This window comes from Oncorhynchus keta, chromosome 37 (assembly GCF_023373465.1).
Source record: "Oncorhynchus keta strain PuntledgeMale-10-30-2019 chromosome 37, Oket_V2, whole genome shotgun sequence".
NCBI classification, from domain to species: Eukaryota; Metazoa; Chordata; class Actinopteri; order Salmoniformes; family Salmonidae; genus Oncorhynchus; species Oncorhynchus keta.
In genome coordinates this window covers 13,678,391-13,695,312 of record NC_068457.1, presented here as the reverse complement: position 1 = coordinate 13,695,312, position 16,922 = coordinate 13,678,391, and the positions used below count along the sequence as shown (strand labels likewise).

At 45.8% G+C, this 16,922-nt stretch overlaps 1 protein-coding gene across 2 annotated transcripts; it reads left to right on the top strand.

Moving 5' to 3' along the window:
• The first annotated feature begins 28 nt into the window (after positions 1–28).
• On the top strand, positions 29–16,716 carry LOC118370238 (vasoactive intestinal polypeptide receptor 2-like). Of its 2 annotated transcripts, none has more exons than XM_052499238.1 (7): positions 29–257; positions 3,264–3,359; positions 8,966–9,026; positions 9,127–9,196; positions 16,027–16,118; positions 16,368–16,506; positions 16,585–16,716. In XM_052499238.1, exons 2-7 carry the CDS (start codon positions 3,275–3,277, stop codon positions 16,666–16,668), a joined length of 531 nt encoding a protein of 176 aa, XP_052355198.1. In that variant the 5' UTR covers positions 29–257; positions 3,264–3,274; the 3' UTR covers positions 16,669–16,716. The 2 variants fall into 2 exon arrangements, with proteins under 2 accessions (XP_052355198.1, XP_052355197.1); XM_052499237.1 differs by lacking the exon at positions 29–257 and adding an exon at positions 1,310–2,495.
• Positions 16,717–16,922: the final 206 nt, after the last annotated feature.

Genomic DNA, 16,922 nt, shown 5'->3' with positions numbered 1-16,922 from the left:
GTTACTAGTCTATTATAAAAAGGTCAGTTGTAAGAACTGCACAAACAAAACATGCAGTTGGTTTGGACAAAGCCAGTGGATGCTGATTGATGGCTTGCTGCTTTGAATTGGACGATTATTTCAGACTTTTAGTACCGAAAGTCAGCTTACAGTTCATTCAAGTCTATAATTAGGTTACAGTTTACTGGTAAATAATGCTTGTGACTGACAAAATGCATATTGGAATTATTGGAATCCTACTGGGCATGTACATGAAGGTAAGAATACAGGCGTGTGTTTGAAACAGCTGGGCATGTTTGGAAGAGGTACATACTTATACACTGAGTGTACGAAACATTAGGAACACCTTCCTAATACTGAGTTGCACCCCCTTTTGCCCTCAGAACAGCCTCAGTTCGTTAGGACATGGACTCTACAAGGTTTCGAAAGCGTTCCACAGGGATGCTGGCCCATGTTGAATCCAATGCTTCCCACAGTTGTGCCAAGATACCTGGATGTCTGGTCTGGACCATTCTTAATACACACGGGAAACTGTTGCGCGTGGAAACCCCCAGCAGTGCTGCAGTTCTTGACACACTCAAACTGGTGCACCTGGCACCTACTACCATACCCTGGTCAAAGGCACTTAAATATTTAGTCTTGCCCATTCACATTTGAATTGACACACACAATCCATGTCTCAAGGCTTCACAATCCTTCTTTAACCTGTTTCCTTACCTTGACTGATTTGAAGTGGATTTAACAAGTGACATCAATAATGGATCATAGCTTTCACCTGGTCAGTCTACTATGTCATGGAAAGAGAATCTAGGTTTGAAGGTTATGCCTTTAGATTTTGAGAAAATTACAAACTAAGGAATATTTGTTATGTGTTATACACTCAGAAATGATTCACACCCCTTGACCTTTTCCACATTTTGTTGTTACAAAGTGGGATACATATTTATTTATTTTTGTCAATGATCTACATAATACTTTAATATGAAAGCGTGAGTGGGGTGTCTAACATTTAGTAAAAAAAAAAACATATATATATTTATATTATATATATATATATTAGGAAGGTGTTCCTAATGTTTGTTATACTCAGTGTGTATTATTTTCACATTTGGCAGAGACTACAGCTGTTGGTCTTTTCTGGGTAAGTCTCTCTAAGAGTTTTCCACAGCAGGATTGTGAAACATTTGCCCATTGTTCTTTTCAGAATTCTTCAAGCGCTGTCAAATAGGTTGTTGATCATTGCTAGACAACCATTTTCAAATCTTGCCATAGGTTTTAAAGCAGATTTAAATCAAAACTGTAACTCGGCAATTCAGGAACACTCCAGTGTAGATGTGGCCTTATGTTTTAGGTCATTGTCCTGCTGAAATGTGAATTAATCTCCCAGTGTCTGGTGGAAAGCACACATAACCAGGTTTTCTTCAAGGATTTTGCCTGTGCCCATTCCAACGATTACAAGCAAACCCATAACATGATGCAGCCACCACTATGCTCGAAAATATGGAGAGTGGTCCTCTCCATATGTGTTATGTTGAATTTCCCCCAAACATAACACCTTGTATTCAGGACAAAAAGTACATTGTTTTGCAAAATTCTTTGCTGCATTACTTTAGTGCCTTGTTGCAAACAGGATGCATATTTTTGAATATTTTTGTTCTGTACAGGCTTCCTTTTTTCACTCTGTCAATTAAGTTAGTATTGTGGAGTAACTACAATGTTGATCCATCCTCAGTTTCCTCCTACCACAGCTATTAAACTCTAACTGTTTTAAAGTCATCATTGGCCCCATGGCGAAATCCCTGAGTGGTTTCCTTCCACTCCAGCAACTGAGTTAGGAAGAACGCCTGTATCTTTGTAGTCACTGGGTGTATTGATACACAATTCAAAGTGTAATGAATAACTTCACCATGCTCAAATGGATATTCAATATCTGCTTTTTAACATTTTTACCCATCTACCAATAGGTGCCCTTCTTTGCGAGGCATTGGAAAACCTCCATGGTTTTCTGGTTGAATCTGTGTTTGAAATTGACTGCTCGACTGAGGGACCTTACAGATAATTGTATGTGTGGGGTACAGAGATGAGTTAGTCATAAAAAACATTTTTAAAAAACATGCAACTTGTTAACATATGTTTACTCCTGAACTTATTTAGGCTTGCCATAACAATACTTATTGACTCAAGACATTTCAGCTTGTTATTAACTTGTAAACATAAAAAACCAACATAATTCCACTTAATTCCAGTGACAAAAAAAACAACTACATTTAATCCATTCTAAATTCAGTCTAACAACAAAATGTGGAAAAAGTCAATGGGTGTGAATACCTTCTGGCACTGTAGGCTATGGGGAGATGACACATGCACACATTATTTTTCTTATTAACTATGAAAGGTTCAAGCAGACTGTGAGCCGTACATCATTCTTATTAGAGAGGAGGAGAGGTGCCTTCATGAGTTGCGACTGCATAATGTGTCCAAAACTCCCCAACCAGGTGAGATGAGACCGTTTGTATTTTTTCCCCCTTAGAAATTCACACCCGGCATGGTTTGTCATGTTTTCCTAAGCTAAACAAATATAGGGCAACATGTTCCTTCTCTATTCCATAATAGTCAATGTTCTTAGATTATTTTTTGTTAACGGCATTATATGATATGCATACCACATAAGAGTATAATAATTTCCAGTCCCACAGGTATCAAAATCTGAAACAGCACCACACATCAGCACATCACTGGGAACCAGGCCAGTTTGACAGTGGACTAGGTTTCCCTCTAGTGGCAGTAGAGTAGGTTACATCTCAACATACCGGATTATCATTGTGGTTACTTGCCCCCTTTGAGTTCAACGTTACTGTCATGATGGTGAGAACAGCTCATTATCAGAGATGTTTGTTTGCTCCTCTTGTTATTACTGTACTATGGTCGGCAGGTAGCCTAAGAGTGTTGAGCAAGTAACTGAAAAGTCACTGGTTAGAATCCCCGAACCGACTAGGTCAAAAATCTGTCGACGTGTCCTTGAGCAAGGCACTTAACCCCAATTGCTCCTGTAAATCACTCTGGATATGAGCGTCTGCTAAATGACTAAAATGTAAATGATTCACAACGATCAAACAAGGACTGCCGTTGTACTGTTTGCCTTAAAATGTATGACAACAAACCACCAAACACATGTATTCCCCCCCCCCAACATTTGACACACTTTGATGATTAGAATTTGAGAGAAAAAAGAAGACTGTACCTGATTTGTTTTTCTTATTCAGACTGCAAGGGTATGTGGGACCACTTGAATTGCTGGTCTCCTGCTTTTGTAGGGGAAACTGCATCACACAACTGTCCCGATTTCTTCAAATCAGAAGGTGAGAGACTCCCACCCCACCCCTGGTGTTGGACCGCCGCCCCTGGCTGTTGTGTGTTAGACCCCAACCCCACCCCTGGCTGTTATGATGTGTTAGACCCCCACCCCACCCCTGGCTGTTATGATGTGTTAGACCCCCTGTTATGATGTGTTAGACCCCACCCCTGGCTGTTATGATGTGTTAGACCCCCACCCCACCCCTGGCTGTTATGATGTGTTAGACCCCCACCCCACCCCTGGCTGTTATGATGTGTTAGACCCCAACCCCACCCCTGGCTGTTATGATGTGTTAGACCCCTGGCACCCCACCCCTGGCTGTTATGATGTGTTAGACCCCTGGCTGTTATGATGTGTTAGACCCCACCCCTGGCTGTTATGATGTGTTAGACCCCAACCTGGCTGTTATGATGTGTTAGACCCCACCCCTGGCTGTTATGATGTGTTAGACCCCCACCCCACCCCTGGCTGTTACCCCTGGCTGTTATGATGTGTTAGACCCCACCCCACCCTGGCTGTTATGTGTTAGACCCCCACCCCCACCCCTGGCTGTTATGATGTGTTAGACCCCACCCTGGCTGTTATGTGTTAGACCCCACCCCTGGCTGTTATGATGTGTTAGACCCCCCCCCATCCCACCCCTGGCTGTTATGATGTGTTAGACCCCACCCCACCCCTGGCTGTTATGATGTGTTAGACCCCCACCCCACCCCTGGCTGTTACCCCTGGCTGATGTGTTAGACCCCCACCCCACCCCTGGCTGTTATGTTGTGTTAGACCCCCACCCCACCCCTGGCCACCCCACCCCTGGCTGTTATGTTGTGTTAGACCCCCACCCCACCCCCACCCCTGGCTGTTATGATGTGTTAGACCCCTGGCAAAACCCCCACCCCTGGCTGTTATGATGTGTTAGACCCCACCCCACCCCTGGCTGTTATGTTGTGTTAGACCCCCACCCCACCCCTGGCTGTTATGATGTGTTAGACCCCCACCCTGGCTGTTATGTGTTAAGACCCCACCCACCCCTGGCTGTTATGTGTTAGACCCCCACCCCACCCCTGGCTATTATGATGTGTTAGACCCAAAACCCACCCCTGGCTGTTATGTTGTGTTAGACCCCCCCCTGGCTGTTATGTTGTGTTAGACCCCCCACCCCCTGGCTGTTATGTTGTGTTAGACCCCCACCCCTGGCTGTTATGTGGTATTAGACCCCCACCCCTGGCTGTTATGTGTTAGACCCCCACCCCACCCCTGGCTGTTATGTGTTAGACCCCCACCCCACCCCTGACTGTTATGTTGTGTTAGACCCCCACCCCACCCCTGGCTGTTATGATGTGTTAGACCCCCACCCCTGGCTGTTATGTTGTGTTAGACCCCCACCCCACCCCTGGCTGTTATGTTGTGTTAGACCCCCACCCCTGGCTGTTATGTTGTGTTAGACCCCCACCCCTGGCTGTTATGATGTGTTAGACCCCCACCCCTGGCTGTTATGTTGTGTTAGACCCCCACCCCACCCCTGGCTGTTATGTTGTGTTAGACCCCCACCTCTGGCTGTTATGTTGTGTTAGACTCCCACCCCACCCCTGGCTGTTATGTTCTGTTAGACCCCCACCCCTGGCTGTTATGATGTGTTAGACCACCACCTCTGGCTGTTATGTGTTAGACCCCCACCCCACCCCTGGCTGTTATGTTGTGTTAGACCCCCACCCCACCCCTGGCTGTTATGATGTGTTAGACCCAAAACCCACCCCTGGCTGTTATGTGTTAGACCCCCACCCCACCCCTGGCTATTATGATGTGTTAGACCCAAAACCCACCCCTGGCTGTTATGTGTTAGACCCCCACCCCACCCCTGGCTGTTATGTTGTGTTAGACCCCCACCCCTGGCTGTTATGTGGTATTAGACCCCCACCCCTGGCTGTTATGTGTTAGACCCCCACCCCACCCCCTGGCTGTTATGATGTGTTAGACCCCCACCCCACCCCTGGCTGTTATGTTGTGTTAGACCCCCACCCCACCCCTGGCTGTTAGACCCCCACCCCCCCTGGCTGTGATGTGTTAGACCCCCACCCCTGGCTGTTATGTTGTGTTAGACCCCTGGCCCCCACCCCTGGCTGTTATGTTGTGTTAGACCCCCCACCCCTGGCTGTTATGTTGTGTTAGACCCCCACCCCCCCTGGCTGTTATGTTGTGTTAGACCCCCACCCCTGGCTGTTATGATGTGTTAGACCACCACCCCTGGCTGTTATGTTGTGTTAGACCCCCACCTCTGGCTGTTATGTGTTAGACCCCCACCCCACCCCTGGCTGTTATGTTGTGTTAGACCCCCACCCCACCCCTGGCTGTTATGATGTGTTAGACCCCCACCCCACCCCTGGCTGTTATGTTGTGTTAGACCCCCACCCCACCCTGGCTGTTATGATGTGTTAGACCACCACCCCTGGCTGTTATGATGTGTTAGACCCCCACCCCACCCTGGCTGTTATGATGTGTTAGACCACCACCCCTGGCTGTTATGTTGTGTTAGACCCCCACCCCTGGCTGTTATGTTGTGTTAGACCCCCACCCCTGGCTGTTATGTGTTAGACCCCCACCCCACCCCCTGGCTGTTATGTTGTGTTAGACCCCCACCCCTGGCTGTTATGTTGTGTTAGACCCCCCCCCACGGCTGTTATGTGTTAGACCCCCCCCACCCCTGGCTGTTATGTTGTGTTAGACCCCCACCCCTGGCTGTTATGTGTTAGACCCCCACCCCTGGCTGTTATGTTGTGTTAGACTCCCACCCCACCCCTGGCTGTTATGTTGTGTTAGACCCCCACCCCTGGCTGTTATGTTGTGTTAGACCCCCACCCCTGGCTGTTATGTGTTAGACCCACACCCCTGGCTGTTATGTTGTGTTAGACCCCCACCCCACCCCTGGCTGTTATGTTGTGTTAGACCCCACCCCTGGCTGTTATGTGTTAGACCCCACCCCACCCCTGGCTGTTATGTTGTGTTAGACCCCCCCCCACCCCTGGCTGTTATGATGTGTTAGACCCCCACCCCTGGCTGTTATGATGTGTTAGACTCCCACCCCACCCTGGCTGTTATGATGTGTTAGACCCCCACCCTGGCTGTTATGATGTGTTAGACCACCACCCCACCCCTGGCTGTTATGATGTGTTAGACCCCCACCCCCACCCCACCCCTGGCTGTTATGTTGTGTTAGACCCCCACCCCACCCCCTGGCTGTTATGATGTGTTAGACCACCACCCCTGGCTGTTATGATGTGTTAGACCCCCACCCCACCCTGGCTGTTATGATGTGTTAGACCACCACCCCTGGCTGTTATGTTGTGTTAGACCCCACCCCTGGCTGTTATGTTGTGTTAGACCCCCACCCCTGGCTGTTATGTGTTAGACCCCCACCCCTGGCTGTTATGTTGTGTTAGACCCCCACCCCTGGCTGTTATGTTGTGTTAGACCCCCACCCCACCCCTGGCTGTTATGTTGTGTTAGACCCCCACCCCACCCCTGGCTGTTATGTTGTGTTAGACCCCCACCCCTGGCTGTTATGATGTGTTAGACTCCCACCCCACCCCTGGCTGTTATGTTATGTTAGACCCCCACCCCTGGCTGTTCTGATGTGTTAGACCCCCACCCCTGGCTGTTATGTTGTGTTAGACCCCCACCCCTGGCTGTTATGATGTGTTAGACCACCACCCCTGGCTGTTATGTTGTGTTAGACCCCCACCCTGGCTGTTATGATGTGTTAGACCCCCACCCCACCCCTGGCTGTTATGTTGTGTTAGACCCCCACCCCTGGCTGTTATGTTGTGTTACCCCTGGACCCCCACCCCTGGCTGTTGTGTTAGACCCCCACCCCTGGCTGTTATGTTGTGTTAGACCCCCACCCCTGGCTGTTATGTTGTGTTAGACCCCCACCCCACCCCTGGCTGTTATGTTGTGTTAGACCCCCACCCCCACCCCTGGCTGTTATGTTGTGTTAGACCCCCACCCCTGGCTGTTATGTTGTGTTAGACCCCCACCCCTGGCTGTTATGTTGTGTTAGACCCCACCCCTGGCTGTTATGTTGTGTTAGACCCCCACCCCTGGCTGTTATGTTCTGTTAGACCCCCACCCCTGGCTGTTATGATGTGTTAGACCACCACCCCTGGCTGTTATGTTAGACCCCCACCCCTCTGGCTGTTATGTGTTAGACCCCCACCCCACCCCTGGCTGTTATGTTGTGTTAGACCCCACCCCACCCCTGGCTGTTATGATGTGTTAGACCCCCACCCCACCCCTGGCTGTTATGTTGTGTTAGACCCCCACCCCACCCTGGCTGTTATGATGTGTTAGACCACCACCCCTGGCTGTTATGATGTGTTAGACCCCCACCCCACCCTGGCTGTTATGATGTGTTAGACCACCACCCCTGGCTGTTATGTTGTGTTAGACCCCCACCCCTGGCTGTTATGTTGTGTTAGACCCTCCCACCCCACCCCCCACCCCTGGCTGTTATGTGTTAGACCCTGGCCCCCACCCCTGGCTGTTATGTTGTGTTAGACCCCCACCCCTGGCTGTTATGTTGTGTTAGACCCCACCCCACCCCTGGCTGTTATGTTGTGTTAGACCCCCACCCCTGGCTGTTATGTGTTAGACCCCCACCCCTGGCTGTTATGTTGTGTTAGACCCCCACCTCTGGCTGTTATGTTGTGTTAGACTCCCACCCCACCCCTGGCTGTTATGTTGTGTTAGACCCCACCCCTGGCTGTTATGTTGTGTTAGACCCCCACCCCTGGCTGTTATGATGTGTTAGACTCCCACCCCACCCCTGGCTGTTATGTTGTGTTAGACCCCCACCCCTGGCTGTTATGTGTTAGACTGTTATGTTGTGTTAGACTCCCACCCCACCCCTGGCTGTTATGTTATGTTAGACCCCCACCCCTGGCTGTTCTGATGTGTTAGACCCCCACCCCTGGCTGTTATGTTGTGTTAGACCCCCACCCCACCCCTGGCTGTTATGATGTGTTAGACCACCACCTCTGGCTGTTATGTTTTAGACCCCCACCCCACCCCTGGCTGTTATGTTGTGTTAGACCCCCACCCCACCACTGGCTGTTATGATGTGTTAGACCCCCACCCCACCCCTGGCTGTTATGATGTGTTAGACCCCCACCCCACCCCACCCCTGGCTGTTATGTTGTGTTAGACCCCCACCCCACCCTGGCTGTTATGATGTGTTAGACCACCACCCCTGGCTATTATGATGTGTTAGACCCCCACCCCACCCTGGCTGTTATGTGTTAGACCACCACCCCTGGCTGTTATGATGTGTAGACCCCCACCCCACCCTGGCTGTTATGATGTGTTAGACCACCACCCCTGGCTGTTATGATGTGTTAGACCCCCACCCCACCCTGGCTGTTATGATGTGTTAGACCACCACCCCTGGCTGTTATGTTGTGTTAGACCCCCACCCCACCCCTGGCTGTTATGTTGTGTCATTGTCATCTAGCAATGTCATGTAATTTTGATCTGTTAAAAGACAGACTTGATAGTGAATTATTAACTGAAATGAGAGGGTTGGATTTAACTAAACCGTTTCTATTTTGTTTTCCTACATAGGTTTGCCAATGATTGTCATTGTATCCTGGGGCTTGGCAAAATACTTCTATGAGGATGAAGGGTGAGATACAGATGAATGGGATGTCGCCTGTTTAAAATAGTCCATGACAATTCCGTCATCATAGTTCACATACATGCATATGTTTCCCTTTCTCCTCAAGCTGCTGCGAGACAAGGGTACATGACTGGGTTTGGTGGATTCTCCGATTACCAGTCCTACTCTTCATAATTGTAAGTGCATCAATCGCTGGTGATAACTAATGATTAGGCCTATGCATTGTTCGATATGGAATACCAGGGCACGTTCTCAGAGCATACGCAGACCAACTGGCAAGTGTCTTCACGGACATTTTCAAGCTCTCCTTGTCCTGGATTGTAATCCTAACATGTTTCAAGCTGACCACCATTGTACCTGTTCCCAGGAACTCCAAGGTAAACTGCCTAAATGACTATCACCCTGTAGCACATCACATCTGTCTGTAATTATGAAGTGCGTTTTTTTATTTACTTTTATTTATTTCACCTTTATTTAACCAGGTAGGCTAGTTGAGAACAAGTTCTCATTTGCAACTGCGACCTGGCCAAGATAAAGCATAGCAGTGTGAACAGACAACACACATGGAGTAAACAAGTCAATTAACAAGTCAATAATACAGTAGAGAAAAGGAGAGTCTATATACATTGTGTGCAAAAGGCATGAGGAGGTAGGCGAATAATTACAATTTTGCAGATTAACACTGGAGTGATAAATGATCAGATGGTCATGTACAGGTAGAGATATTGGTGTGCAAAAGAGCGTTGGAAGGCTGGTCATGTCACACATCAACACCATCATCCCAGACACCCTGGAACCACTCTGATTAGCGTACTGCCCCTACAGATCCACAGATGATGCCATCTCAATTGCATTTCACACTGTCCTTTCCCACCTGGACAAGAGAGGAAATAACTATGTGAAATTGCGGTTCATAAACTACAGCTCAGCATTCAACACCATATTCCCCTCCAAGATCGGGACCCTGGGACTGAATCTCTGCAACTGGATCCTGGACTTCCTGACAGGCCGGGCCCCAGATGGTGAGGGTAGGCAACAACACCTCCGCCATGCTGACCCTCAACACGGAGGCTGTTCCCTGTTCACCCAGAGAATATCCCAATCCACATTGACGGGGCTGTAGTGGAGCAGGTCGAGTGCTTCCGGTTCCTTGGCGTCCACATCACTAAGGTCTTAACATGGTGTAAACACACACCCACACAGACATGAAGAGGGCACAACAATGTCTCTTCCCCCTTGGGCCAAAAAGATTTGGCAAGGGCCCTCGAATCAGCAAAAAAGTTATACAGCTGCACCAGAGAGCATTTTGACTGGGTGCATGACCGCTTGGTATGGAAAATGCAATGCTCTCGACCGCAAAGCGCTACAGTGGGTGGTGTGGAAGGCTCAGTATAATACTGGGACCGAGCTCCCTGCCATTCAGGGGCCAGATTCACAAAACCTTCTTAATAACCTCTTTGGGATAGGGGGCAGTATTTTCACGTCCGGATGAAAAGCGTGCCCAAAGTAAACTGCCTGCTACTCAGGCCCAGAAGCTAGGATATGCATGTCGATTTGGATAGAGAACACTCTAAAGTTTCTAAAACTGTTCATATAATGTCTGTGAGTATAACATAACTTATTTGGCAGGTGAAACCCAGAAGACAAACCATCCAGAAATGTTGTTTTGTTGAGTTCACTGTGGTTTCTATGGGTAACTAGATTTAAGAGGCACCTGGTTGCAGTTCCTATGGCTTCCCCTAGATGTCAACAGTCTTTAGAAATTGATTGATGTTTTTCCTTTGAGAAATGAAGAAGTACGGCTAATCAGAATGAGTGTCAAGCCAAGTGGACCCTTTTGTTTGGGGCACGCAACCTTTGATATTATCCGCTATTGAAGACAGTATATTCCGTCTGAAATTTTATTGATTATTTACATTTTAGGAAAGTTGTTTGAAATGTTCGGACCAAGTTTACAGGTAACCTATTAGATAATTTGTAGTCATGTTGGGCGGGTTGGAACCGGTGTTTTTCTGAATCAAATGCCAAATAAATGGACATTTTGGGGATATAAAAAAGGAGTGTATCGAACAAAAGGACTATTTGTGATGTTTCTGGGACAAATTGGAGTGCCAACAGAAGATCATCAAAGGTAAAGCATTAATTATATTGTTATTTCTGACTTTCATGTCACACCTGCTTGGTTGAAATATGATTTTTATGTGTTTGTATGGTGGCGTGCTAGTTTTCTTAATTTGGTTTGGTTTTTAACCTTATGGTCCACTAAGGCAGCACCCGCTGCTCATTGAGAAGAGTAAGAACGACACGTGCTTTCACGTCAGAGTCTCCAACAACACCAGAAAAGTCGCTAGACTTGTCGCTAGTCAATTATTTGAAAATGTGTCGCTAGAGGGATTTGAATACTCGCTAAATATAGCGACAAATTTGCTAAGTTGGAAACACTGCTATCATGGACAACACCTTCTTCTTAGCAGCCGACTAGATGTCGGACCACTATTTCTTACGTTAGCATGACTGGCCCTTGCCATACCACCAACGTCAGAGACAGACTCAGCCACTCTCACCCATCCTCTCTTTTTGGTCTTTGTAGTGACCCCGCCGTTTGAGTGTACCCAACAGCAACCTTTTCTTGGCTGCTAATTCCTCCATCACTTCAAGCTCTTGTTTGATGAAGTTTTTAAAGAGCTTTTTATTGAACAACCACACCTTATTGAGGTTATCCATTTTTGTTTTTGATATAGCTTGTCTAATGGCTATAATGTGTGAAAATACATTTTTGTTTTTGTGCATAAAGAGATCGCGAGCCAACAACAACAAAAAATAGACAGTGCAGATAAATAAATGTAATAAAATGTAAATATCAAAACTATTATAGTGCCCAAATCTTATCATCCCAGTCACGTGCTTGAAACCAGTAAATAAGCCTGTCACTAATGTCAATGCCACGTAAGATATTTACGAAGTTCTTAGGAAAGAAGTTCCTAAGAAAACTATGAATTCCAAAGAACATTTTGAGGAATTGCACTTACAAACTTTTTTTTCTACCCTTAAGAAACATACGTTTTTTCGTAAGTAATGTTTTGTGAATCCGGCCCCAGGACCTCTATATCAGGCAGTGTCAGAGGAATGCCCGAAAAAATTGCCAAAGACACCCACCCAAGTTCACTGTTCACTCTGCTACAGTCTGACAAATGGTACCAGAGCATCAGCTCGAGGACCAACAGGCTTCGAGACAGCTTCTACCCCCAAGCCATAAGACTGCTAAATAGCCATACATAGTCTGGGTAACCATTTAATTAACCCTTTCTTTATTTTTACTATTTTCTGTGTTGTTGACAAAAAGACATCAAAACTATGAAATTACTCATAGAATTGTGGACTAACCAAAAAAGTGTTAAACAAATCAAAATATATGTTAGATTCTTCAAAGGAGCCACCCTGTGCCTTGATGACAGCTTTGCACACTCTTGGCATTCTCTCAACCAGCTACACCTGGAATGCTTTCCAACAGTCTAGGAGTTCCCACATATGCTGAGCACTTGTTGGCTGCTTTTCCTTTACTCTGTTGTCCAACTCATACCAAACCATCTCAATTGGGTTGAGGTTGGGTGATTGTGGAGGCCAAGTCATCTTATGCAGCACTCCATCACTCTCCTTCATGGTCAAATAGCCCTCACACAGCTTGGAGGTGTGTTGTGTTATTGTCCTGTTGAAAAACAAATGACAGTCCCACTAAGTGCAAACCAGATGGGAGGCGTATCGCTGCAGAATGTTGTGGTAGCCATGCTGGTTAAGTGTGCCATGAATTCTAAATAAATCACTGACAGTGTCACCAGCAAAGCACCATCACACCACCTCCTCCGTGCTTCACGATGGGAACCACACATGCAGATATAATCTGTTCACCTACTCTGCATCTCACAAATACACAGCTGTTAGAACCAAAAATCTCAAATTTGGACTCATCAGATCAAAGAACATATTTCCACCGGTCTCATGTCCATTGCTCGTGTTTCTTGGCCCAAGCAAGTCTCTTCTTATTGGTGTTTTTAGTAGTGGTTTCTTTGCAGCAATTCAACCATGAAGGCTTGATTCACAGTCTCCTCTGAACAATTGATGTTGAGATGTATCTGTTACTTGAACTCAGTGAAGCATTTATTTGGGCTGCAATCTGAGGTGACGTTAACTCTACTGAACTTATCCTCTGCAGCAGAGGTAACTCTGGGTCTTCCTTTCCTGTGTCGGTCCTCATGAGAGCCAGTTTCATCATAGAGCTTGATGGTTTTCGTGACTGCACTTGAAGAAACTTTCAAAGTTCTTGAAATGTTCCGCATTGACTGACCTTCATGTCTTAAAGTAATGATGGAATGTCGTTTGCCTTTGTTTATTTGAGCTGTTCTTGCCATAACATGGACTTGGTATTTTACCAAATTGGGCTATCTTCTGTATACCACCCCTAACTTGTCACAACACAACTGATTGGTTCAAACACATTAAGTAAAGAAATTCCACAAATTAACTTTTAACAAGGCACACCTCTTAATTGAAATGCATTCCAGGTGACTACCTCATGAAGCTGGTTGAGAGAATGCCAAGAGTGTGCAAAGCTGTCATCAAGGCAAAGGGTGGCTACCTTGAAGAACCTCACATTTGGATTTGTTTAACATGATTCCATGTGTAATTTCATAGTTTTGATGTCTTCACTATTATTCTACAATGTAGAAAACAGTATTTAAAAAAAAAAAACCTTGAATGAGTAGGTGTCCAAACATTTGACTGTATATACACATACCAAGTGCACAAAACATTAGGAACACTTCCCTAATATTGAGTTGCACCCTCTTTTTTGCCCTCAGAACAGCCTTAATTTGTCAGGGCATGGACTACAAGGTATCAAAAGCGTTCCACAGAGATGCTGGCCCACGTTGACTCCAATGATTCCCACAGTTGTGTCAAGTTGTCTGGATGTCCTTTAAGTAGTGGAGCATTCTTGATACACAAAGGAAACTGTTGAGCATGAAAAACCCAGCAGTGTTGCATTTCTTGACACATTCAAACCGGTGCACCTACTACCATTCCACATTCAAAGGCACCTAAATCTTTGGTCTTGCCCATTCACCCTCTGAATTGCACACATACACAATATGTTGTCTCCTCCCCTTCATCTACACTGATTGGAGTGGATTTAACAAGTGGCATCAATAAGGGATCATAGCTTTCACCTGGTCAGTCTATGTCATGGAAAGGGCAGATGTTCTTAATGTTTGGTACACAAGAAAAACCACACACACACACTGACAACACACACTCATATGCTGCTACTCTAATGCTTTATTTGACGTCTATTATGATCTAGCCTGATGCCTAATCCAGCCTTCGTGTCTATATCTACCTCAAATACGGTCCCTCATACCCCTGCACATTGATCTGGTACTCCCTGTTGCAGTGCATTCGGAAATTCAGACACCTTGACTTTTTCCACATTGTTATGTTACAGCCTTATTCTAAAATAGATTGAGAAAAAAATGTATTCAAATCTACACAAAATACTCCATAATGACAAAGTCAAAACAGGAATTTTTCAAAATCATTCAAAGTGAAACTGAAATACCTTGTTTACTTAAGTATTCAGACCCTTTGCTATGAGACTCGAAATTGAGTCCCGTTGATCATTCTTGAGATGTTTTTAAAACTTGGAGTCCACCTGTGGTAAATTCAATTGATTGGACATTATTTGGAAAGGCACACACCTGTCTATATAAGGTCCCAAAATTGACAGTGCACGTCAGAGCAAAAACCAAGCTATGAGGTCGAAGGAATTGTCCGTAATGCTCCGAGACAGGATTGTGTCGAGCCACAGATCTGCGGAAGGGTACCGAAACATGTCTGCAGCATTGAAGGTCCCCAAGAACACAGTGGCCTCCATCATTCTTTAATTGAAGATGTTTGGAACAACCAAGACTCTTCCTAGAGCTGGCCTCCCGGCCAAACTGAGCAATTGTGGAAGAAGGGCCTTGGTCAGGGAGGTGACCAAGAACCTGATTGTTACTGACAGAGCTCCAGAGTTCCTCTGTGGAGATGAGAGAAACTTCCAGAAGGACAACTATCTCTGCAACACTCCACCAATCAGGCCTTTATGGTAGAGTGGCCATAAGTAAAAAGCACATGACAACCCGCTTGGAGTTTGCCAAAAGGCACCAAAAGGACTCAAACCATGAGAAACAAGATTCTGATGAAACCAAGATTGTCCTCCTTGGCCTGAATGCCAATCGTCACGTATGAAGGAAACCTGGCAACATCTCTACAGTGAAGCATGGTGGTGGCAGGATCATGCTGTGGGGATGTTTTTCAGCGGCAGCGACTGGGAGACTAGTCAGGAACGAAGCAAAGCACAGAGAGATCCTTGATGACAACCTGCTCCAGAGCACTCAGGACTTCAGACATTGTCCTGTTGGGAGGTGAACCTTCACCAACGATCCTAAGCACACACTCCTGCGTTGTCTTGGTTATCTGCAGAGAAGAATGGGAGAAACTCCCCAAGTATAGATGAGCCAAGCTTGTAGTGTCATACCCTAGAAGACATGTGGCTGTAATTTCTGCCAAAAGTTGCTTCAACACAGTACTGAGTAAAGGGTCTGAATAATTAAGTAAATGTGATATGTATTTTTTTTAAATACACTTTCTAAAAACCTGTTTTTGCTTTGTCATTATGGGATGTAGATTAATGAGGGGGGATGAAATAAATGTAATCTATTTGAGGAAGGCTGTAACAAGCAAAATGTGGAAAAAGTCAAGGGTTCTGAATACTTTCCGAATGCACTTTAGCTTCATTCTTGTATTTCTTTCTACTGCATTGTTGGAAAGGGCTCGTAAGCAAGCATCGTCACTGTTAGTCTCCACCATTGTATCCGGCGTATGTGACATACAATTTGTTTGTTTTTATAACTGATTATGTAAATATTACTTTTACTCCCTACGGTAATCATTTGTTGCCATTCCATTGCAGATTAATTTGGTATTTTTTCTGAGCATCTTAAGAATTCTGGTGGGAAAACTACAGATGCCAGACATGCATGGAAATGAATTCAGCCAATACAAGTGAGTTGTCAACATGACCATACTGTACCATTAGCAAAGCATTAAGGATGTTTATTATGTAGGCTAAAATAATGACTTAATTGCTAACAGTGTTACAGAACCCGTGTTAACATTCTGTAAGTGTTGCCCAGTCAAACCTGAATGACCAGCACAATGGCAAACTAATGGAATCTCTCAAAACATGTGTACAGTATTGAGTCGTGTCTTTTGTGTATTGTAAAATTGAACATTTTCCTTGGATATTTTCAGGAGACTTACCAAATCGACTTTTCTTTCGGTGACCCTCTTTGGTGTGTACTACATCCTCTTTGCCTTCTTACCCATAAAAGTCAGTGGTTTAACATACAAAATATGGACCTTTGTTGAGCTGGCTCTTGCATCAACACAGGTAATTTTCACTGACTTTTCTTATTTTACTTTGCGGGAATACTAATTGATGTCTAAATTCCCCTTTATTCCTTTTCAGGGCTTTGGAGTTGCTGTTCTATACTGTTTTCTAAATGGGGAGGTAGGTTTTTTGCCCATTTCTCAAAACTATTATGCCATTTGAAATAAGTGGTATAAATGGTCAATTGCTAATATTAGGCAGCAGCCCTGATTAACTAGTGCTCGATGATACACTATCCCCATCCCCTCCAAACACAAGTACAGTACGAGGTACAGAGGAGATGGCGCAGGTGGAAGCTGAAGCAGCATCTACACGAGGAGCCCTGACAGCATGGTTCCATGAGCCAAAGTGTCTCTCCCCTTACCCAGGTCTCCTTGCTTCCCTGTTCCGGACCAGCCAGCCTGGCATGACCTTAG